General features: G+C 42.8%; 2 protein-coding genes across 2 annotated transcripts; one reads left to right on the forward strand and one right to left on the reverse strand.

The window, feature by feature from the left end:
• Positions 1–3,520: 3,520 nt before the first annotated feature.
• Positions 3,521–8,049, forward strand: slc28a1 (solute carrier family 28 member 1; the record flags this gene model as incomplete). Its single annotated transcript, XM_084477831.1, has 17 exons — positions 3,521–3,524; positions 3,719–3,875; positions 4,186–4,277; positions 4,491–4,680; positions 4,763–4,904; positions 5,223–5,336; positions 5,588–5,662; positions 5,741–5,821; positions 5,932–6,012; positions 6,209–6,334; positions 6,416–6,546; positions 6,627–6,795; positions 6,910–7,107; positions 7,262–7,343; positions 7,444–7,542; positions 7,633–7,738; positions 7,938–8,049. The coding sequence occupies 17 exons, from the start codon at positions 3,521–3,523 to the stop codon at positions 8,047–8,049; spliced, it is 1,959 nt and encodes a 652-aa protein (XP_084333957.1).
• Positions 8,050–8,359: 310 nt separating this feature from the next.
• On the reverse strand, positions 8,360–22,282 carry alpk3a (alpha-kinase 3a). Its single transcript, XM_084477550.1, has 14 exons — positions 22,231–22,282; positions 21,659–21,943; positions 20,636–20,757; positions 19,875–19,992; positions 18,534–19,785; positions 13,527–16,056; positions 12,534–12,681; positions 11,793–11,920; positions 11,664–11,699; positions 10,996–11,270; positions 10,771–10,859; positions 10,452–10,669; positions 10,152–10,200; positions 8,360–10,060 (listed from the first exon to the last, which is right to left on the reverse strand). The coding sequence occupies exons 2-14, from the start codon at positions 21,787–21,789 to the stop codon at positions 9,715–9,717; spliced, it is 5,442 nt and encodes a 1,813-aa protein (XP_084333676.1). The 5' UTR covers positions 21,790–21,943; positions 22,231–22,282; the 3' UTR covers positions 8,360–9,714.
• Between the last annotated feature and the right edge of the window lie 234 nt (positions 22,283–22,516).

Raw genomic sequence — 22,516 nt, forward strand, 5'->3', positions numbered from 1 at the left:
CAGAGAATCAGTTACTTTTATTACATGTTATTGTTCAAGTACACAAAAGAGACACCTGTGTGTGTGTGTGTGTGTGTGTGTGTGTGTGTGTGTGTGTGTGTGTGTGTGTGTGTGTGTGTGTGTGTGTGCGCGTGTGGGTGATCAGCTCTTATCTTCCAGGCTAGCTGAAGGAATGTCTTCCCATAGTCTTTGGAGGACATTGTGCCCTGTGTGAATGAGTAGCTTTGAATATTGACGTCATGCTGTTTAGCATTTAGTGTCTTTGTTTTTTCTTAGTCACTAATGTTGTGAATTCCTTTCTTTTGATTGGTGTCAGGGAGACCAGGTGACTCGGCCTGCACTTATCTTTTCAGTCTTTTAATACTATTTTGTGGTTTAGAGTTTTGTGTCAACTTGGTCTTCAGTATACTGAAACCCTAAACCGTTTTTACCGGGATTTATAGATATAAATCCTCTGACATGTGAAGACCTGCAAAGAGTCCATTACAATTATCCAAAGTTTTTCTAAGTCTTGTCTGGACATGAGTCCCCTTAGTCTTGTTAAGTTTTTTAAGTGATGATTTTATCACTGAAAAAAAAATGTCCTACTCAAAATGTAGGCTTACTTTCAGTCACTCATCTTTGGCATTGAAAACAATGATCTCAATTTTGTCGTTAATTAGTTGTAGGAAATTCTTGCACATCCATTCCTTGCCCTGCTAAGTTGGTCATAGAGTTAGATTTGTGTGTGTCATCCGCATAACAATGGTAAGAAGTGTTGTTATTTTGCTTAACCAGGCCTAGTGGGAGCATGTAGAGGTTGAATAAAGATGGTCCTAGAATTGAACCTTAGGGGACTCCACTCGCCACGCTAGTTAGTTTAGTTACATTACCATTACCGTTAGTTACCATTGGAGACAAAGTAGTTCCTGTCTTGTAGAAATTACCTGAACCAGTTTAAGACTGTGCCGGAAAGCCAAACCCAATTTTCCAATCCGTCCAAAAGTGGTCAACAATGTCCAATGTATCAATGTTTAAATTTTGTTAAGACAAATGTAATAACTTCAGTAAGAGAAGTTTCTGTACTATGGAGGTGTCAAAATTCTGACTGGAAGTGGTCATAGCAGCTAGTTGAGGCCAAGAAAGTTGCTGGAGGACAATCTCCTCTATGATTTTACTTATGATTTGACATCAGTCTGTAGTTGTTAATGACAGAAGCATCTAGGCTCTGCCTTTTTAAAAGTGGTTTAATAACTAGACACGTCGGAAAGAGAGTGTTGAGCTACTCTAGTACTCTGGTACACTTACACCTAGTATACTAGACCCACCAGGACAGTGTTCTGCTCTAGTATACTAGACCCAGGACAGTGTTTCTGCTTTAGTATACTAGACCCACCAGGACAGTGTTTCTGCTCTAGTATACTATAGACCCACCAGGACAGTGTTCTGCTCTAGTATACTAGACCCAGGACAGTGTTTCTGCTCTAGTATACTAGACCCACCAGGACAGTGTTTCTGCTCTAGTATACTAGACCCACCAGGACAGTGTTTCTGCTCTAGTATACTAGACCCAGGACAGTGTTTCTGCTCTAGTATACTAGACCCACCAGGACAGTGTTTCTGCTCTAGTATACTAGACCCAGGACAGTGTTTCTGCTCTAGTATACTAGACCCACCAGGACAGTGTTCTGCTCTAGTATACTAGACCCAGGACAGTGTTTCTGCTCTAGTATACTAGACCCAGGACAGTGTTTCTGCTCTAGTATACTAGACCCAGGACAGTGTTTCTGCTTTAGTATACTAGACCCACCAGGACAGTGTTCTGCTTTAGTATACTAGACCCAGGACAGTGTTTCTGCTCTAGTATACTAGACCCACCAGGACAGTGTTTCTGCTCTAGTATACTAGACCCAGGACAGTGTTTCTGCTCTAGTATACTAGACCCAGGACAGTGTTTCTGCTCTAGTATACTATAGACCCACCAGGACAGTGTTCTGCTCTAGTATACTAGACCCAGGACAGTGTTTCTGCTCTAGTATACTAGACCCAGGACAGTGTTTCTGCTCTAGTATACTAGACCCAGGACAGTGTTTCTGCTTTAGTATACTAGACCCACCAGGACAGTGTTCTGCTTTAGTATACTAGACCCTTCAGGTCAGTGTTGACCTGCTTCACCAGACCTCTAAGCCTAACCACTCTCCAACCACTTCACCAATTGCCATGCACGCCAACTACATCCTGCATGGATATCTAAATATGCATATCATGCTATAGGAAGTGCAGCCCAATACTTAAGCAAGGCAATTAATTACAATTAATTAATGATGTTTCCTTAGACGGATGTATTAGCCTATTTTTTTTTGTAGATATATGTTAGTTATTAGGACAACATGAATTCCTTTTTTCATGCGTGTATCTTAGAAAGCGAGCCGCAAACGTTGGCAAAACAATGAGATACGTTTCTAAAGAGCGATGCTTAGTAGGCCTACTTCAAATCGTGATGCGATTTCCTTTCTGTGATCCTTTCCTGAGACCGCGGGTCGCAACTGCAGCGCGCTGCAGCCAAGGTTGCCAGATTGGACTGGAAATCTGGCCCAATCTGGCAACACTGGACCCTAACCTAGCCCCATATCCCGCTCTACCAAAATGCCATTTCCATGGTCATGCTGCCTTTGAGCTGTGTGCGCAATGTATTAGTCCCCGGAACGTCAATTTCTCTGTGTGTGTGTGTGTGTGTGTGTGTGTGTGTGTGTGTGTGTGTGTGTGTGTGTGTGTGTGTGTGTGTGTGTGGGGGTGTGTGTGTGTGTGTGTGTGTGTGTGTGTGTGTGTGTGTGTGTGTGTGTGTGTGCCTATTAGCATATATAATTTCGACATCCTATTTGTATGGTTAATACGTTTTATGGACCAAGGATTCATTTAGTGTATGTATATGTGAATAACGGGGATATAACGGGGTTATATGGTAGGCCTATGGTATGCAGGTTCTAATTGCGTCCCAATTATATATATAGGCCTACATAAAAAAAACTATACAAAAAACTGGTACACTTGTGATGCCCTCAAACTTATTTTGTAAGTTTGCGCGCACGCACGCACACACACACACACACACACACACACACACACACACACACACACACACACACACACACACACACACACACACACACGCACGCACACACACACGCACGCACACGCACACGCACATGCACACAGACATACACACAGACATACACACCCACACGAACAAGTGCATCACGTTTTCGGAATTTATACTCCCGGAGCAGCTGCTACCAGATAAATGTAGATAAAGTCACTTAATTCATTCATGGGTAATGTAGTATCGTATGTGTGCATAACGCATCCCTAATCGCCTTTTAACCGGTAGGCCTCCTGATAAAAAAAATACTTTGATTTGCGATGAATGCTGAATCATATTTATGATCATGTTGACGAACACACGTAGTTCTCAGAGGGCAGAGTATCCCCAGGCCAGCATTTAAATACACCACATTTCTCCCATTGACTAGCAGGACGCACAATGGGTAAGCCATTTTCTTTTCCTTTTAACAACCCGTCTTCTGCTTTTGAAATGGTATATGTGTGCTCAGTAAGCTAAGAAATAAATGTGTATGGTTATTTCAGGGTGCACTAGTCGCAAAAAACGATTAAAAAACTTGTTTGGCAAGCGCTGCACGGTGTTCCAGGGTGACAGTGAACAAACGCTTTTCTTTTTCAGCTAAAGCAAACCGACAAAGGGGATGTGAGGGGGAACTGAAGGATGGCGTGGTCAATGAAGGATTTCAATTAGATTTGCAAGATGTAGATATAGCCAACCAGGAGGAACCAGCCATGTCGAAAAAGACGTCTGCAAAAGGATTTGGATTGCAGAAAATGTAGGCTAGCCTATTGCATGACTGAAGTCTACTTATGCTTAATTAAACAATGGAATATTGTGCTGTAACGCAAACAAATGCAAACTTCTCTTTTTTCTTTTTAGTAAAATATGGTAAAATATCTAACTCGAATTTGATACCCAAATCAAATGTAATCATTTTTTCTTCAATTCATGTATAACAACATAATACAATCAATGAACTAAATGTAAAACATCATTTTTGGCATCCATCTGATCAACAGTTTGCAAGTAGGCCTAACTCTTTATGGTTCAGTATGGAATTAACGTCTATTTTGTTCTGCATACAGCAAGACTTGCAATCCTCTTAATGCCCTAGAGAATTACATCAACGCACACTCGAAAACGTTTAAATACATTGGGCTTGGCATACTTGGAGCAGGTAATTCCTTTCATAGATTTCCATATATTTTACCATGTTAATCTGAAACTTCCTCGACCTACTGCAAAAGCCTGTAAATATGTATGTGATGGTCTAATTAATGAATTCATTCATGTAATTCAAGGAAATGATATCAAGATAGAAGTTAAAAACTTTGCCAAGCCATACTTTAGTTCCGTTTTTGAGTAAAACAGTTTCTTTTGTCCGACACAGGTTTCGTGGCGTTCTTCATCGCTGCCTGTGTGATGAACTTTGAGCGAGCCATTGGTCTTGTAGTCCTGACATGCTTGGCAGTTGTATCCAAAGCATACGATTTGGTGAAAAAATACAAGGGAGACAGCCTTCAGCGATGTTTTGCTCCCACCGTCGAACTTTTCCAGAAGAACTTGAAATGGATCAAATGGCACGTGGAAGTAATCTATTTGTACTGTGTATACTGCTGGTATTGGTTTTACTATCTATTGACTCTGTCACGTCCTCCGCAGGGTTTTTATCGCGGCAGCCGTGGTCTTGCTGATTGTCTGGCTCGCTCTGGACACAAGTCAACGACCCGAACAACTGATTTCCTTTGCAGGCATCTGCCTGTTTGTCCTGCTTGCATACATCCTCTCAGCAAAACGCACAGCTGTGAGTTTTTTTTTTTTTAAATTAACACTTAATTAAATTAATTTCTTAAATTCACTACAAAATAAAAGAGGCATCTGTGCTGTGTGTGTGTGTGTGTGTGTGTGTGTGCGTGCGTGTGCGTGTGCGTGCGTGCGTGGTGCGTGTGTGTGTGTGTGTGTGTGTGTCCCCACATGATTTGCTCAAGCTGTCTGGGGGAATGATTTCCCGTAGACTTTGGACTACATTTGGGATGAATCAGTCGCTAAAGAACACAGATGCTGCCATGCTTATGTTTACTAATGTTACTAATGAATCCGACTTATCCTTGGATTGTTGAAGGTGTCATGGAGACCTGTGTTCTGGGGACTGGGAATGCAGTTCTGTATGGGCCTGTTTGTGATCAGGACAGAACCAGGCCTCATTGCGTTCCAATGGCTTGGGGAGCAAGTGCAGGTAACACGGTTGTCTTATCTTGGTAATACTGAAATGCTATCGTAATGCAATCATAATTACCAAACACTTATCTTTGCCTTTTTAACAACCGCATAGCTGACTCAATGAGGCGTCCTAAGCTTAAGTGTTTTTATTTTCTTATCAATATTCAGTGGAATAACATGAATGTGTAAATTAAGATAAGAAGAAATGAAATGTATGATGCCAACATTTCCATATATTAATATATTTAATATGTCTAACTATTGCAGATATTCCTCAACTACACAAAAGCGGGATCATCATTCGTGTTCGGAGAGCTGATATCGGATATTTTTGCATTTCAAGTGAGTATGCGGTGATTATTTTGGCTGTAACAGATCTGGCTGGATTAGTAACACAGTATGGTCCATTTGTTTCTGCAGGCTTTGCCCATCGTGGTGTTCTTTAGCAGTGTGATGTCAGTCCTGTACTACCTTGGGCTGATGCAGTGGCTCATCATTAAGGTAATGCAGCCAAGCAGATTGAAATCCACACGCATGTGAATGGTGTCCTTAGCCGGAACCTGTGTCTACCGTCTGAGTTATTGAAGATTTGTGTTTTGGTCCACGTATAGATCTCATGGGTTATGCAGATAACGTTGGGAACCTCAGCCACAGAGACATTAAGCGTGGCTGGCAACATATTCATTGGACAGGTATACAAGCCGTTTATTTTCTTTATCTCACGACTAATCTGTGACATTCATTTCAAAAGGAATCAAGCGTCACACTTTCACACTTGTGCCCAGAATGTTTTTGAAGAAAATGTTGTTACAAGTGGCCACTCCACATTAAAATAGAACAATTGTACCTATTTGTTGTGTATTTAATCAACCTGTTTACGTCCATTAGACCGAGGCACCGCTGTTGATCCGTCCTTACCTAAAGGACATGACCAAATCAGAGATCAATGCGGTCATGACTGGAGGATTTGCCACCATTGCAGGCAGTGTAATGGGGGCATTCATCTCCTTTGGTGTAAGTGCTGCTCACTTTCTGCTCCCACCTAGCTATCGGTTTTGGTCCCTGATTTGATGTTTACACCATATATCCATACAGATTGACGCGTCGTCTCTGATTTCCGCCTCAGTGATGGCTGCACCGTGTGCTCTAGCCATCGCAAAGCTTGTGTACCCCGAGACAGAGGAGTCCGCCGTCCGGTCAGACGAGGACATTATGGTGTCTACCGGGTGCGTCTATGTCACTTCCTGAAATACCTCTTGTGCCTTGTATTTGGTTTGTTTAATAAAGTTTATTTTGAATACCACAGGGATGAACGTAACATTCTGGAAGCTGCGAGCAATGGAGCGTCCGCAAGCATCGGTCTAGTCGCTAACATTGCGGTGAATCTTACAGCCTTCCTTGCTATCCTGGAGTTTATTAATGCCACTTTAAGATGGCTGGGCGGCATGGTTGGATATCCTTCCATCTCCTTCCAGGTGCGTTCTGTGGACATTTACTTTGGGCTCATAATGCGGTCTGCAGGGCAGATCTGTTTATTATGAAACGAAAGGAAACATGTATGGTTTATTGTGGTTGTCTTCTACCTGCAGCTCATCTGCTCCTACGTGTTCATGCCCTTCGCCTTCATGATGGGGATACCTTACGAAGAGTCTTTCACGGTCGCTGAGCTGCTCGGCACCAAGATCTTCCTGAATGAGTTTCTGGCCTATGAGAAATTGGCCGAAATGAAAACGAATCGGGTTGACGGACTTGATGAAGTGATTGATGGAGTAAGACAGTGGATCTCTGTGAGTGGAACTTTTTTGTTGTTGTTTTTTGTAGTATTCATGTACGGGGTGGATTGCCAGTGCTAGTGTTAGTGTTGCCAGCATAGTGTCATGCAGCTGTCATTGTAGAATGGGTGCATTTTCTTCTACACTCTCTTGGTTGTGTCTATCAAAGGTCCGATCGGAAGTCATCTGCACGTACGCCCTCTGTGGATTTGCCAATTTCAGCTCAATGGGCCTGGTGATTGGAGGCCTGGGTCTGTATAACCTTTAATCTTTACAGCACTGACATCTCTGATCATCACATTTACAGTTATTTCCTTGTTTTGAATCTAACCGATATTTCTCGATTCAAAGCATCCATATGCCCATCCAGAAAAAACGATATTGCATCTTTAGTAGTCAGAGCACTATTCGCTGGGACCTGTGTGTCATTTATCAATGCTTGCATTGCAGGTAAGCCAGTCAAAATCCCTTCCATTTTCCAAGCTGACCACATTAGTTGATATGGCACAGGATAACAGCGTCTGTAACTCTCTATCTAAGGGGTCCTCTTCGTTCCTTCTCTTGACTGCCTGGCCATCTTCAGAACATCCGCGTTCAATGGAACGGAGGGGAACATTCAAACATGCTGCAATGACCTTTACGCAGGGTACGTCAATATGCTATGTCAAGAAAAAAAGCTGGATCAGTAGTTGATATTTTAGAAGGAATACAAATTCTTCATACCTTTTGTCATCCATTATATTATAGTTAATTTGAATTGGGATTATATTTTGAATCTACTAAATAATCGTAATATTTATAGACATGATCAGTCCATTCTAATGTAAAACACATTTTTCTTTCAGCACTGTAAACGATGGCAATATTACATTCACTGGATCTTGGACTACAGTTGTGAATGCCACTCAGTATTTTACTCAGTGTTGTGGAATTTATGAGGCGCAAATTTGTAAATAGTACTGGGAACTTCAAATTTTTTATTACTCGTCTGTTCAACAGATGTCCTTATTGACTGTGTGATTGAAATGAAATGTATCATGACATGGATTTTTGTATGGTTGATTTGTCTTTAATCTGTGGTTAACGGTTGATTAATTTCTTTGAAAAATAATCAAATCACATTTCTGAGAATGAAACGTTTTTAATAATGATATTATATATTTTTTTAAAGTTTAGATTTGTCTTGCTTTATGTACATTGTTTATGTATGAAAACTTTTTACAATAAACATTCATATAAAAACAGCTTGGGATCGTCCAATGTTGGAACACAATGATTTTGAGTTTTATTATGTTTTAAAACTTTTATTTTTACAAAATAAACTGACACAGGCCAAAGTGTGGTCAATGAACATTGACCACTCTGTAAACACACATTTCTTTCTCACTTATTTTAATTACTTCTGTCACCTGTTCGTATCTTCACTTACCATTCATCCTTTTCAGACTAGTTTCTGAAATTATGACACATGGATATGCATGGTTTCAATGTTTGACATGAATCATGCCTAACGAAAATCATTTTTGCATCAGTACCTTTATTTTTTCCTTCTTTCTTTCGTTCTTGTTTCTCTCTTTGTCTGTTTCTATATATTTAAACCTATTTGTGGATAGGTGGAGCAAATAATGCTGTGCTGGCATTAAGTTAAGCAGTAACAATTCACAGATAATTATACAAAATTACAACAATACAAAAAGGCATGAATGGAACGCTCTCCTTACAAGCCCTTCTTGCATGTGTGTTGAAAGTCAACAAGGATTGCGACAAGTGGACTTCATGACTCATTTACTTCCTCATTAGTGTCTACTACTCCTTATCAACTCTAATTGCTTTTTCACGCAACTACTCCCATTCCTCCATAAATAAGATTGGCTATCGATAGACTGTCAACCATACACGACTGTTCTGTAACCAATGCAACTTAATCATATTACTTAAAAACTACCACAACGAGGTGGCAACATGTGCACCAGAAATAGAAGTGATCTTGTAATGCTGTACTCAGAGTAGGCTACAATTGCAGCATTACAGATAATGTTTTACCAAAAGAATCCACAAACATAGAAAACTAAATGTGTTTCACAGTAGGCCTACTCAGCCTGTCACATTTAACTCTGAAACATCTTGTCAGAGCTGTGTTGAAATTGTGTTAAAACAATTTTCCCAGATCCAAACAACAGAAGTAAATTAAAGGATGAAGGTGTTCATTTAAAAGTGTTTAAGATATTAGCACTTTGGGATCTGCAGGTTGTGACCCTTGTACCTTAAAACATCTCAATAAAACATTATCTCAGCAGTGCATGTGGAAGGTAAGGGGCGGGGGACCAGTGGAGCTCCAATAAAGGACATGCTGATGACGGTAAATGAGACATTTACAGTACTTAGTGTACTGGGGCAGGGTAAACCCAGCCCTTCAATGGCCTGTGCTCCCCTACATAACCACTTTTGTCGCTTTCTTTCCAAATACAAAGTATCTAATATCATATCAATATCAAAGATGTTCTCTCTGTACCATTGACCATACAAGTTGTTGCTGTTGTTATATTTTGAAGAGACATCCGTGAACAAAATTAATTGAACATGGAGAAAAGTTAGTTTGAAGTTTCGTCAGGCTTCCCCTTTCTAACTCTTAAGGACCATCTCAGAGGTTCCCTCAGGGTTAGCTTTGGCGGGTTGGTTCTTTTCCTCAGTCACCAGAGCCTTTCTGGGCACCTTTGGACTAGCAGTGGCCTTTCTGGACGTTAGGGGGCTAGGGACCCCTTTGCGCTGCAGTATGGGGCTGGAGCTGGTGCTCAGCTTGCGGTTCAACAGCGGGCTTCTGGAGCCCTTTATCTTGCTGGGTTGCTGAAGACTGTCCGCTGCCTTAAGGGAACGCAGGTCCAGAAGACCACAGTAGTAGTTACACTGATGCTGGGCCGCAAACTGTTCCAGGAGCTCTGGTGAGCCTTGCTCCGTAAGACCTTGATACCTGAAACACAACAAGGCCTTTTGATCAGCCCCTGGTTGAAGACAACCTGTGCAGCTGAAACACATTAGCATCCATCAGTGCAGATACAAACCCCTTCGACTTGGTCGCAACTCTGATGTTGGTGAGCTTTGTTTCCACACCTTTAAAATAAAGAAGATGCAGTTTATGCTTAAGTTTATAATAACATAATAATACAATTATGAACAACACCACCACTTATAATAATGTTAATAATAATACAAATAATAGTGCTAATGATAGTACAAAAATAAACAAATGATGCTAATAATAATAACAATAAAAATCAATACAGCAATCTGTACAACGGTTGGAATATAGTACGGATATAAATAGACATTTGTGTTGACCTTACATAACCCATGAAACTCACCCTGTAGATTTGTGACCAGTAGGTTTCCGTGGGTCCACTGGTGGATCCAGTGCTGGAAGGTGCAGCACTTCTGCTCCACCTCGGAGCTGGTCCTGGTGATGAGCCGGCCCTTGGGGTCCATGGTGCAGTACTTGAGGAAGACCCCTGGCAGGTCCGCCTCCACCGTGGCGTACGGCACGGTGTTAGCCGGCCGGTACATCAGGTACTGGGGCAGGACTCTGTGTAGGGAGGAGTGCCCACCAGCAGTCAACAGCCGGCTCCACTTGTGTAAGATATGCAGGTGTTGTTTTATTCTTAGCTTCAAGTCTGTGATACTCACTCGAGTGAAAAGCCAAAGTTCTCAATGACTCTTGCTTCGGCGGCAAATATTTTACAGTATTCCCGAATCATGTTTTGAACTTTGCATTCCTGGCAAGAAAAAATAAGGATATATGTACAATTAAGAGTTAATAACATGGATCTAATATAATATGTATGAATATTGGGATCTGGCATAATGTAATGGAATAGTGGATTCATGTTCACGTTAAACCGCACAACTCACTTTCTTAGTCATTTCCAGGTTTCTCTCTGCAAGGTTCTGCTCCTCTTTGGTCCCATAAGGGATGGGACTTTGGACCTTCATAATGCAGGAGCTCCCAGATTCGAAGACGGGATCCAGGCCGTAGATGACCTTTATCCTGCAGGCCTTGTGTGCGCAGCCCTCCCCCATGTGAGACACCTTGGTCATGATGCGTCCAAAGAACTTGTCGCCCCAGCAGCTGACATCCGCCAGGCCTTTGGTGAACCTCAGCGGGGTCATCTCTACCTCCTCCCCGACTGGAGCAATAAAACCACATCACACGTGTACGGTTACCGGTGGGATGGGTCACAGAGCACATGTTCAAGTCCCCCCACCGCCGCCCCACCCGCACTGCATTATGGGTAACTACTACATGACTGTGATGTGTTCAACAGAGAGAGAGAGAGAGAGAGAGAGAGAGAGAGAGAGAGAGAGAGAGAGAGAGAGAGAGAGAGAGAGAGAGAGAACAGCAACTAATAAGGAAAGGCTAAGGAAAACCTAACCCTACCTGCTCATTAATGACATGCATCAAAATAAGATAAGTTAATGACTTTATTGCCCACACAGGCAATTTGGGTTATATCTCAAATCAATTCAAATCAAAAAACGATGAACTGTTAAGTGACTAATATAAAACGTGGACAGATTACCTTCCAAGTCCTCTTTCAGTAGCATATCAGATAGGACTGTAAAACAGAGAAATAACAAACACGGTCAGGAGAGTTAATGAACAATCATGAGGGACTTGAGGTGAACTGAGATCACTATGGGGTTCTTACTGTCCATGCTGAGCAGGAAGTCAGTGGTGTCGGTCCCGTATTCGTTCTTGATGGTGCAACCATATACTCCACAGTCTGGGCTGGACGCCTGGACTATAGCCAGAGCTACTTGGCTCTCATCTCCTCCACTTAAAAATACATTAGAAAACCATTAGAAAACTAGATATGACGAATGAGTCCAGAGTACACCACGATTACACCTCTTAAAAACAATAGCAAACCACCCAACAACAACACTGGCCCACAAGAGGTCAGCATAGAGCAACGTTGAACTGTGGCTTGCGTGACTTTGGGAGGGGCAACATCCTGCTGACACAGTAACTAACGTCACATATATAGACTTTTAATACCCCCCCTACCTCCCCTGCCCCCTGGAGATGTTGAAACAGTGTATCAGCTTACAGTGTCTGTGTCTGGTGGGAGCGTCACCTCTGTGTGTCACAGCTGTGTGCTTCACGGTCACATGAGCTCCACTGCTCGCCAGTGAGCAACACTGAGGGACCTGGCGGGGGAATGCCCTGTGGCCCACTTAGCATCTACTCATCCTTTGCTACATGATGAGGATGAGGATAAGGATTTTAGGATTATGAATAGAGACAGAGCAAAGTGTTTCGGGCAGCGCGGTTTGTCAAAGTGGCGTTAACAATGACAGCTGTGCAAGTCAAGTCGGATTTTTGATTCATGAAGGCTGTGTCGTGAGTTGGTGTCTGTGCCTTGTTGTGGACATCGTAGCACGGGTACCTTCTTTGGACCTCCAGTATCTCCACTTCATCTCTGTACCACTTGACAGTGGAGTCACTGAGGATGTTGAAGAACTGGCACCACAGCTTCAGGTGTCCCGAGGCGTCGGGGAACGGCTCCCCCCTGATCTTGCGGATCACCTGCGGGGCTGGGGGGGGGGGGGGGGGGATGCAGAGCACAAGGTCTAGATGTAAATGTGAAATGTAAACGTAAATTAGCTTTTTGGCCAAGTATGCTCACACATACAAGGACTTTGGTCTCTGCATTTATCCCATCCATGAATCAGTGAAACACACAGAGCACACAGTGAACACACAGTGAGGTGAAGCACACACTAACCCGGAGCAGTGAGCCGCTACAGTGGCGCCTTGCTCAAGGACACTTCAGCCGTAGATGTGGGAATGGGAGAGCAGTGCTCAACCACTTCACCCACCCACATTTGTCCTACTGGGTCGGGGATCGAACCGTCAACCCTTCGGTTTCAAGGCCGAAGCCCTAACCAGTGGGCCACGGCTACCCCGATCCACCAGTTCTGCAGTGGTTGACTATCTTATGTTGCCAAATCCTCTCAATGCCGTGCACCGATCACAGGGGAGTGGGTGGGGCTAAGGAAACTTTGAGTCTTTCCTACAAACATTCCATCTTAATATCATCACACCAGTCAGAAGTTTGATCATAGTTCATCTCCCAGTTATAATCTTACTGAGAGATGAACTATGGTAGAATATTTGATCATAGTTCATCTCCCAATTTGAAATCTAACAGGGAGATGAACTATGATGAAATATTTGATTATGATTAATCAAATATAAACCAGCCGGCAGTTTGATTGTGTAACTGTTGTGTAACTGACGATCAAACTGCCGACCCCCTCTCGTGTGATGTTTTTGGGATGGAATGTTAAAATAAATACATAAATACATAATAAATAAATAAATACAAAATGCATTTTGTATTTATGAAGAAGAATAAAATGTATTTTCTTTTGTTTACCTTTGAAAGGGTCCAGCTTCTCCTTCTCTGCGGGTTTCTCCTCTGACTTGCTGCCGTCCGGCTCCTCTGTGGGCTTCTCCTCCACCACCTTGGGCACCTCCAGCATGGCCCTGCGGCGGTTCAGCATCGGAGACCGCCTCTCCAGCGGCGGGGTGTTCTGTCCCGTAGGAGCCTGCAGGAGAGAGGCCCTCCTACCCTGGCTGGGGGACAAGTAGGGGCTCTCCCTCCTCGTCACGGCCTCAGGAGCCCCCGGGGTATTTTGTCCGGTAGGAGCCTGAAGAAGAGCGGCCCTCCTAGCCTGGCCGGGGGACATGTAGGGGGTCTCCCTCTTCACCAGGGCCTCAGGAGCCCCCGGGGTATTTGGTCCGGTAGGAGACTGCAGGAGAGCGGCCCTCCGAGCCTGGCCGGGGGACATGTAGGGGGCCTCAGCGACCCCCAAGACCCCGAGTCCAGCCCCCTCGACTCCATCTTCTCCCTTAGACCTCGGCATGAAGATTTTACGGCGCGCGCCGGAGGCCAGCTCCTCTGGGGTGGCCGATCGGATGAGTGACATACTATCTCTGCGTTTGAGCCGCGGGCTGCTCTCACAGGAGAGGGACGACGTCGGCGTGGACCCTCCGCTCTGCTCCTCGCCCGTCTTTTCACTCTGGGAGTCCCCCACGGTGATGGCAGGGACGGCCATCGCAGTGGGGGAGTCGGAGCGGGGACCGGCTCGAGAGAGGAATCGGCGAAGGCTAGCCGGGCTCAAGGCTGGTGTCGGCTGGGCCTGGACATCCAGCCTCTCCACGGGGAGTTTGTCTGGCCGGAGAGGATGGTCCTTGGCGTGCTCTGACCCAGGGGCATCTGGCTCCTTTTCATCCTGTTTCATTGGTTTCTTCTTGCAGGTTACAGCGTCACCAACGGCTTCTGTTGTTTTGATCAGTGAAAGCATGTTAGCTGTTACACCCGCTGGTGTCAGCGCCCCATCCAACACGTGCACATGACTGGGAGATTCAAGCGCGACAAGGCTTTCAACATGGGTTTCACCGCCCTGGTAGGGTCCTGTCACTGTGTGCTGTTGTTGAGATGGCACGGAAATGGTTTCAACCGGAATATCATCACAAATGATGGATATGGGTGGCACCACCAACAGAGGCATCTTGGGGTCTTCAATGACCGGTGCATTGAAGACTGGGTCTGGTTCAGGTGCACACACAGGTACATCCGCCATGAGCTGGTTTTCATCCGTACATGAAACATTTATAACAGGGATGGATACCAAAGTGAGCTGAGACTTGTGCTCACTGCGGTGCGGTTCTGCACGCTGTACTTCGGTCTGGTCATGAAGTTGCACAACTTCCTGTGTTTTGACTGCTGATGGCTTGTTGTCCTCATTGGCGTTGTTGTCTTTTACTATTACCTTTGAAATATCAGCATTACGGTCGTTTTGTAAAATTTGAGGCTTTGTTATTGATGTCAAAGTAATTAATGGCAGCAATGTTTCTTTGATCTCAGGTTCTTTCATTTCATTGTCTGTTTGTATAATCTTTTCATTTGACAGTTTTTCTGGGATAATGACTTTAATATCTGTGGCTTCACTTTCTGGAACGTTCTGTAAAAACAACCGGCTCCCAGTGTCCTCTGGATTGGTCACAACAATGGCTGATTCAGATTTCAAATCTTCTTGCACCTCTTCCTCTCTCTTTTCCCCTTTCAACTCTGACTCAATACCTAGGGTAAGCCCCTCATATCCTTGTGAGGTCTCCCTCGTTTTTTCAGTGCTTTCGATTTCCGACAGAGGCAGCTCTTCCGGTTTTAGATTAGCATTTACTTCATTTTTTTGGTCAAAAGCAGAAGTGAGGCCCTCCTGTAATGGAACTATGTCTTCATTTTGTTCCAAAGCTAGTGTGGGACTCGCAATGAGATTACAGCCCGGTGTGCTATCAAACCCATCTGGAAGGCCTCCCTCTTGCATCTTGAAGTCCCCCTTCTCAGAGATCTCTACAGAGGTGACCATAGAAAGATCACCAATGTTCGCTGTCTGAATAAGTGGAGTATAATCCACTTCCATGCTGTCTGACACTATTGTATTGTCTGCCTGTACGGTGATAATAGGAATAGGAACTTGATTTATAAATGCGAAATCAGACACTATTTGCTCTTCCAAAGAAGGCACTGGCAAACCAGTCACCATATGGGTTTCATTCATTTGAATCTCTGCTTGTTCCTGGACCTTCGGGCTCATCATTGGATAGTTAGGAGGGGTGCTGTCCTGGGGCTCTGAGGGGCCTGTCTCCACAGTGGTGTCAGCATGAAGGTCCCCTGCTGCTTTGAGGCTGTCCGTTTCATTGATGGACCAAAGAGGCACACTATCTCCCGTGGTATAACTCAGTGTTGCAGAGGAGAAGGCCTCGCCACAGGCCGGGGTTTGGGTGCCAGGTGAGCTCGGGAGAACTGTCGTAGGTGCAATCTGGGTTGCAACCGTTGGTACTGGCAAAGGGAGAGGGAACTCTTCAGTGATCAATGACTTCTGAGGAAGTTTTTCTTTTTCCTATGAAAAAGCAAAAAAACAGTCAAAGGGTTTAAATAAGCATCAATTGTATGGACATTCAAATAAAGCCTGTTAAATATATCTTATGACAGGGGTAATTATATCAGATATTATATTGGTAATACACATACAATAATTAACATTCACTGACTAACTGAATTTATTTTTATTTTAATACAAGAATGAATGCTAATGTGCTCCATTAGTAAATGCAACCTATTCAAAAGCGATAAGTCTGTGTGTAGAGTGTCAAACATTTATTATCACTTGTATTTGAGGCGTAAATTCATCCACCACAGCCTACAATTAGGGAACATCAGTGACTCAAGACTGAAGTAATTTATTACAAAGAGAAAATCAAAGAGAAATCGATCAAAAGTCAATCATTTGAAAGACCAAATCAATTACTTTATACTTAATTACTTAATTAGTTTATTTAATACAATAAATTGTATTTATATGTTCAGCCTTTCAGGGAAATATTAGATTGTTTGCAATTAATTACATATCTGACAATGTATTTATATGTTTATGACCTGTCTGAGCACTAACCTATATATCATATTTAAGGTAGTTGAAGGTGAAGATACACTTAACATCTGTAAAGGAAGAACATTGCAAAGTCTGTTAAGTTGGAAGAAACCAGTTTGGGGAAACCAAGTGAGAAGGAAATTCTTCTTTCTGCTGTACCCCTGTAATTCAACCGTGAAGGGGGAATTCCCACAAATTTTCAAGCAGCTACTGAAGCACCTGAGCAACTCATTGTTGTGTTACGCAAGGCTGCTAATCTCATCCCACGTGTATGATTCATACATGGCTTGTGAACTGTGAATTGCACTTTCACTCATTTAGCAATTTAGCAATACAAAGTAAAACAAAAAAACATAAATTTTTTCCATTGAACTAGATGTATATGTAATTGAATGTGGGGTTTTGGGTATGCTACATGTTTACATGGGTCATGCACATTCTGTACTGGTCATGTTTAACTGCCAGGGTCAATGGGTAGCGTACCCCAGCAGAGGCGAAGTGCACACAGCCTCGTGACAACATGTTTGGGTTCGAGTAACCACCAAGAAAAAATGAGGATGCCGCATTCAATGGATGTGAAAGGGTGTCACGTTCCGTCTAAAAATGGACTTCTGGCCAAAACCACAGCCAACCGTCTAAACGGAAGTTCCACTCCAGTGTGCAAACACTTAATTCTCAATGTATCACCTATTTCAGAGAGCAATTAATGAGTTACAATAATAGGGAAAGGTTTCATGTGTCCATGGGGACAGATATTCAACAAAAACACTCGTTAGTCAGCGTTGCACTGGGTTTGGGCAAGGGGTCTATGCTTCTTATTTTGGCATGCTGTAGAAATATTAAATGTTAAATTTAAATGAATGAAGATAGTGAGATGTTGAATAAATAGCACCTCATGATTGTAATGGAATTAAAATGATGAGATACAACTTTGAGAATCATATTCAACTGCACAATTATGATTACGTTTTGCATTTCAAACTGCAACATTACTGAATCAGAATTGTAATAACAGAACATAATACCTGTCTTTATTCTGAAACTTTTATCACCAACCTTATCAACAATTATTTATATATTTATAGCCATAGGCTATATTTGCCTTAAATTGGACATTTAGTAATTAATTATAAAAAAAAAAAAAAATAAATAATGTCCTTGCATAAAATCTTTTATTTTTTCAAAGAGGTTCTTCAACAAGGCATGCCACCCTAACCGTACTTGGGTGCTAGTCTGCCATGTAGTCGACTACACTCGTTATCCCATGAACACATGCAATATCAGAAATATGAACGACAACCAAAATGTGAGCTAAAAACACCTTTCGTTCTTTCTTTCCTTCTGCTCTTCTTTCCGCTTCAACTCTGTGTGCATATTCTAGCCAGTAGGCAAGCGTGAGGCCTCACATTTCTCATTCTTTCTCAACAGAGAGAGATTAGAGGTACAGCCAAATCAGCTATGCAGAAGGAACAGACCCCCACCCACTTCTAGATGAGAAATAAGTTATTTTAAGATGAGGGAGCAGCAAGGAATGTTTTCAATGTGAAGAGGTCCTTCGCGCAAAACGTGTCTTTGAACTCCACTACCGCTCTCTCTTCTTCCCGCCCCCCCACCCCCTTGAAGTCTTGAAGCCTATTTTGAAGTGCAAATCCAGCCCAAGAATGGATGGTTTAATCTGTATCTCTGCCACATAACCGTAAGAACCACACATCATGCATCTCATATCTACTTTGCTATGGTAAGTGGGTGTGAATGTACAGATTTTCCACTTCACATATTGTTATACCCTTACTATGCCAATATTCATTAGTTAAACCTATAGAACACTGTTGTATGTTCTGACACTGTCTCTTATAAGAAGTTACTACCTCTCCGTTCTTCATTTGTAGGCCTTAAAGAAATGTGCATATGAAAGAGTTCTGAACAATCAATAGAAGGAAACGTACCTCAATGAAAACGGGAGATTTAGACATGGGTTCTGCTTCTCCTGAACTTCTGTGGTCTACATGTGATGTCATCGCCACCTCTTTAACCCTGGGCTCCAAGGAATCAACTCCACTGTTCGATTGTGGTGGTGGTGGCACTGGAAAATGTTCCTTTTGTATAACTTCAGGCCCAACTCCTTGGGTGGTCAATGGCTTCCGTAACTCTGCATGCGGTTCTGTAACCACGACTCGTGAAGGTTCCCTCGATTCAACCAACTCCATGGGGACAACATCTTCTGGATGTGGTCTGCAGTCCTCTCGTCGAGGTAATGGTGATGAGTGCGGTGGTGTTTCTGGTGGTGTTTGTGGCGGTGAAGGTTGAGTTTCAGAGTTATAATCCTCTGTCTCCTCATTGGCTCTATGGTCATGAGGGTCCTTCTTGCCCTTGCCAAAGAAAAAGTCCTTGACAGAGTGCAGAACGGAGGTGAGGGAAGCCTGGATGTTATGGTGCTCATGGTCCTTGTGACCTCTCCTGTGACTTTTTGTGGCTGGTGAATGGGTAGGATGGCTTTCTCTTTCCTTCTCTCTCTCAACTTCCTTTACCTCTTTACACTTAGCTTCTTTCTCTCTTTCGTCGTCTTTGTTGGGCCCTTGCACAGACGTGTCCATCTCACAAGTCTTCTCCGCCTGTTTATCCTCAACAGCCTGCGCGCTGACTGTCTCTGCCAGGAACTGTGCTAAACTGATGCCACCATCGTAAGAGTTCTGGCGCCCGTTGACGATTGCATGACCTCTATTGCTACTAGTGCTACCGGTAACTCCATCCATGCCATTGGAAATCTTTAACTTCTTTGTGGCCACATTATCCTTAGGTGAAGCATCTGTGTCCTCCATCTTTTCAATGATAACGGCTGTGGGTGTCTGAGGGGCCGCTTCTTCGATGTCAGCGCTGGCGCCGTTGGGTTCGGAAGCGGCAGCCACAATCGGCTCCACAGCTGGAGGTTCCTCCTTGGTTGGTGGTGGTGGGACTGGACGCTTCCTGTGAGGGCGATGAGGGCTCCGCTCCGATTGCTCTATCGGGACGATGTCTATCTTCTTGCTGCCCTCCAAGTCCTTCTTCTTGTTTTCGGCCTTCTGCTTGAGCTTGGCGAAGAATCGCTGATGGATCAGGAACTCACTCATGGTGCCCACCTCCAGAACTCCCGAGCAGGAGACGATGCCCTTGCTGTTGCTGGCAGAAGCCTGGTAGATGGCCGCGTCATCCAGTGTGCAGCTGAACGAAGACACAATCACCTTATTATCCTTTCCCTGAATGTCATCTTACACAGGTATTTGTGAAGTAGAAGTGGTTGTTTAACATACTTGAAAATTTGCAGAGTGTGGTTTTTTCCATTGCGGATAATTTCATATTTTGGCAGTCCACAGTACCGGTCCATTTGCATATCGTCTTTGTACCATGTCAGTTCTGGAGCAGGGTAACCTTAATTTAAAAATGTAATGATTAAGATACCTTATGACAGACAAATGTGCACCTCCTTGTAATAAACATTAAAAGGAAGTAAACAATGAAATGCAATAAACCTTACACTTTCAGGGCTACAAATTTTATGATATTGTGTAATAGGTCGTTATTATGAATGAGGTAGCGTTTGGGGTTATTTTAATGGAAAACCGATGGAAGGAAAACATTAGGGAAACTTTTCTTCTATGCATGACTAGTTAGAAATTGCCAAATCATAAAAAACACCATAAAAGTATTTTAGATTGGAGATGTTGAAGCTATTGTGTCATGGTCTGTGACTCATGACTAAACCAAAATCTTAGTGGGTTGTTGAAAAACCTGTTATGATGTGGAAGTTGCATCATTATTTTTGCCACTACATAGGCCAACAATTCATCTGCCTCTGTGTGCATACAAAATGTCTAAATGATGCAATACATTGTTAAGATCAGGTTCAATGACTTTCTGTGTGGAGAGTTGTTGACAGGGCCCTACCTAGACTCCAGGCTAGTGTTGAGATTTCATTAACCACATCCTGTTACACTTTCTGAAATCATTCAGCCACAAATGCAAGTGAAGACTTGAAAATGTGAAAAGGTTGTTTGTTCAAGTGCAAGCCTACCAGTCACCACACAGGTGAACTTGACGTTGCACTTTTCGGAGACGGCCTTCGATTTCAAAGTTTTCTCAAAGGATGGCTGTATGTCCTCCGTCAGCTGCGCCATCACACTGCACAAGGTGCTCCTGTGGGGAAAATAAAGAGATTAGGTTTCTTCTCCTGCAGCATTTGAATTCACCTATTTTGCCACCTAATAACACATTCAAGCTAAGGTTCATTGAGCAAGACTTGGGAGGGAAAGACTGACATTTGGAAACGTTAATAAGTGATATAACAGTTACTTACAGAGGACAAAGGAATCCAACAAACAGGAAGACATAACGTTGGGTTCAATATCGGGCTCAATATCGGTGAGTAAATAAAACGACAAGGAAACATGACATGACAAGGACTTACATCGCTGTTAAAACGTGTGTAGTGTTCATTCCTGGGATAAACCGTCTGGTTAAGATGTTAGTGGGGAAGGATGTTTTAAAAGTATGGATTACCTCGGTGGCCTGTAGTGAGAATGCCTTGAATAGCTATTCAAAGAGGAGGCAAATAACTGTAATCAATGATAACAATCTTTTGGGGGAAATGATCTTGCATGAAACCGTGTTTACTGAAATTGAAATGTAAGTTTATGTTTTTTTTGAAAACCCAAAACCAATCGTATTTTATTTGTATGTTTGCTTTGAAAAAGAATAATAATAATAATGAGAAGTTTAATCAATAATTAAAAAAAAAGTGTATCTTTAAGTTGGAGTTGGAGTTAAATGCGTTTTTTAATTCTTCTTGTACTATTAAAAAACAATCCTTATGTTTATATCAATGTACGTTTGTATATTTGATATGATACTAGTCGCAATGACTTTTAACTGAAAAGTGCAGCTTGTGTAATGTGACCATGACAAGACATTGGCACCAATATAAAGTAGGCCTACCACCACTGGTCAATGAACATATTGATACGGTTTCTCACGTCAAACCATCTGTAGAGAGAAAATGTATTGTCATATATGGCTTACACTTGAAAAGGAGTCATACCTGTTCTCAGGCCTGACATTGGAAAGGTAGGTATTGCGGCTTTCTCTGGTGGAAGAGCTGCCCTCCTCTTCAAAGCTGCTTGTCCTTCCATTGCCTGAGTAAGAACGAGTCATTGGCCTTCTGGACGTCATTGTTTTTTAAGTAAATAGACGTTAAGCACACTTTATGAAAAAATACAGCTTCCCAAAGAGGTCAAAGGAAAATAATCTTCAGTCTAAAAATCCTTGAGTGAAGAGCTTGCCAAATAACAGTGGTCCAGTTAAGAGTTGAAGTTTGTTGAGTGAACTGCAGAAAACCAAAAGAGAAACATTGATTACATTTGGTTACACTTTGAGTTGTGTGTGAGAACCTTTGGAATATTGAAAATAACAAAAGCCAAACACACCGCTAAGAGTTATTAGTGCATGTCCACCCTGACCAAACAAAGTCCTAGCATTGGAGAGGGTTATAAATACTATCGGCTATCAGGCAGTTCAGGGGCTGTTATTTGTCAAACAAGCCCTTGACATTCCAAGTATCTCTCCAACCAAACTACTGTTAAACATAAAACATATTAAAGGATTGTGGCTTACCATTGAGACGGGTCCTGTGTTCTCTGAGAGCCTCTATTCCTATGAGTCCTACTGGTAAAACTGCAATTGCCAATCATAGTCGTGCATGTGTTGCCAGCAGGGCCCTATTTATAGAAGGCCTACAAATAGGTGCAAGTGCCCATCACATTTTCCAAAATCTAGACAGTGAATTTAGCTAAGAATCAAAACTATACAAAAGGTATATATCTCAAATAAATAGACCCAAACAAATAGAGACAAATACAACTAGAAAGGAAAATAATTTACAGCAAAACATGTTTTGAAA

The sequence above is a fragment of the Micromesistius poutassou genome, assembly GCF_964030765.1.
Source record: "Micromesistius poutassou genome assembly, chromosome: 13".
In the NCBI taxonomy this organism is placed as follows: Eukaryota; Metazoa; Chordata; class Actinopteri; order Gadiformes; family Gadidae; genus Micromesistius; species Micromesistius poutassou.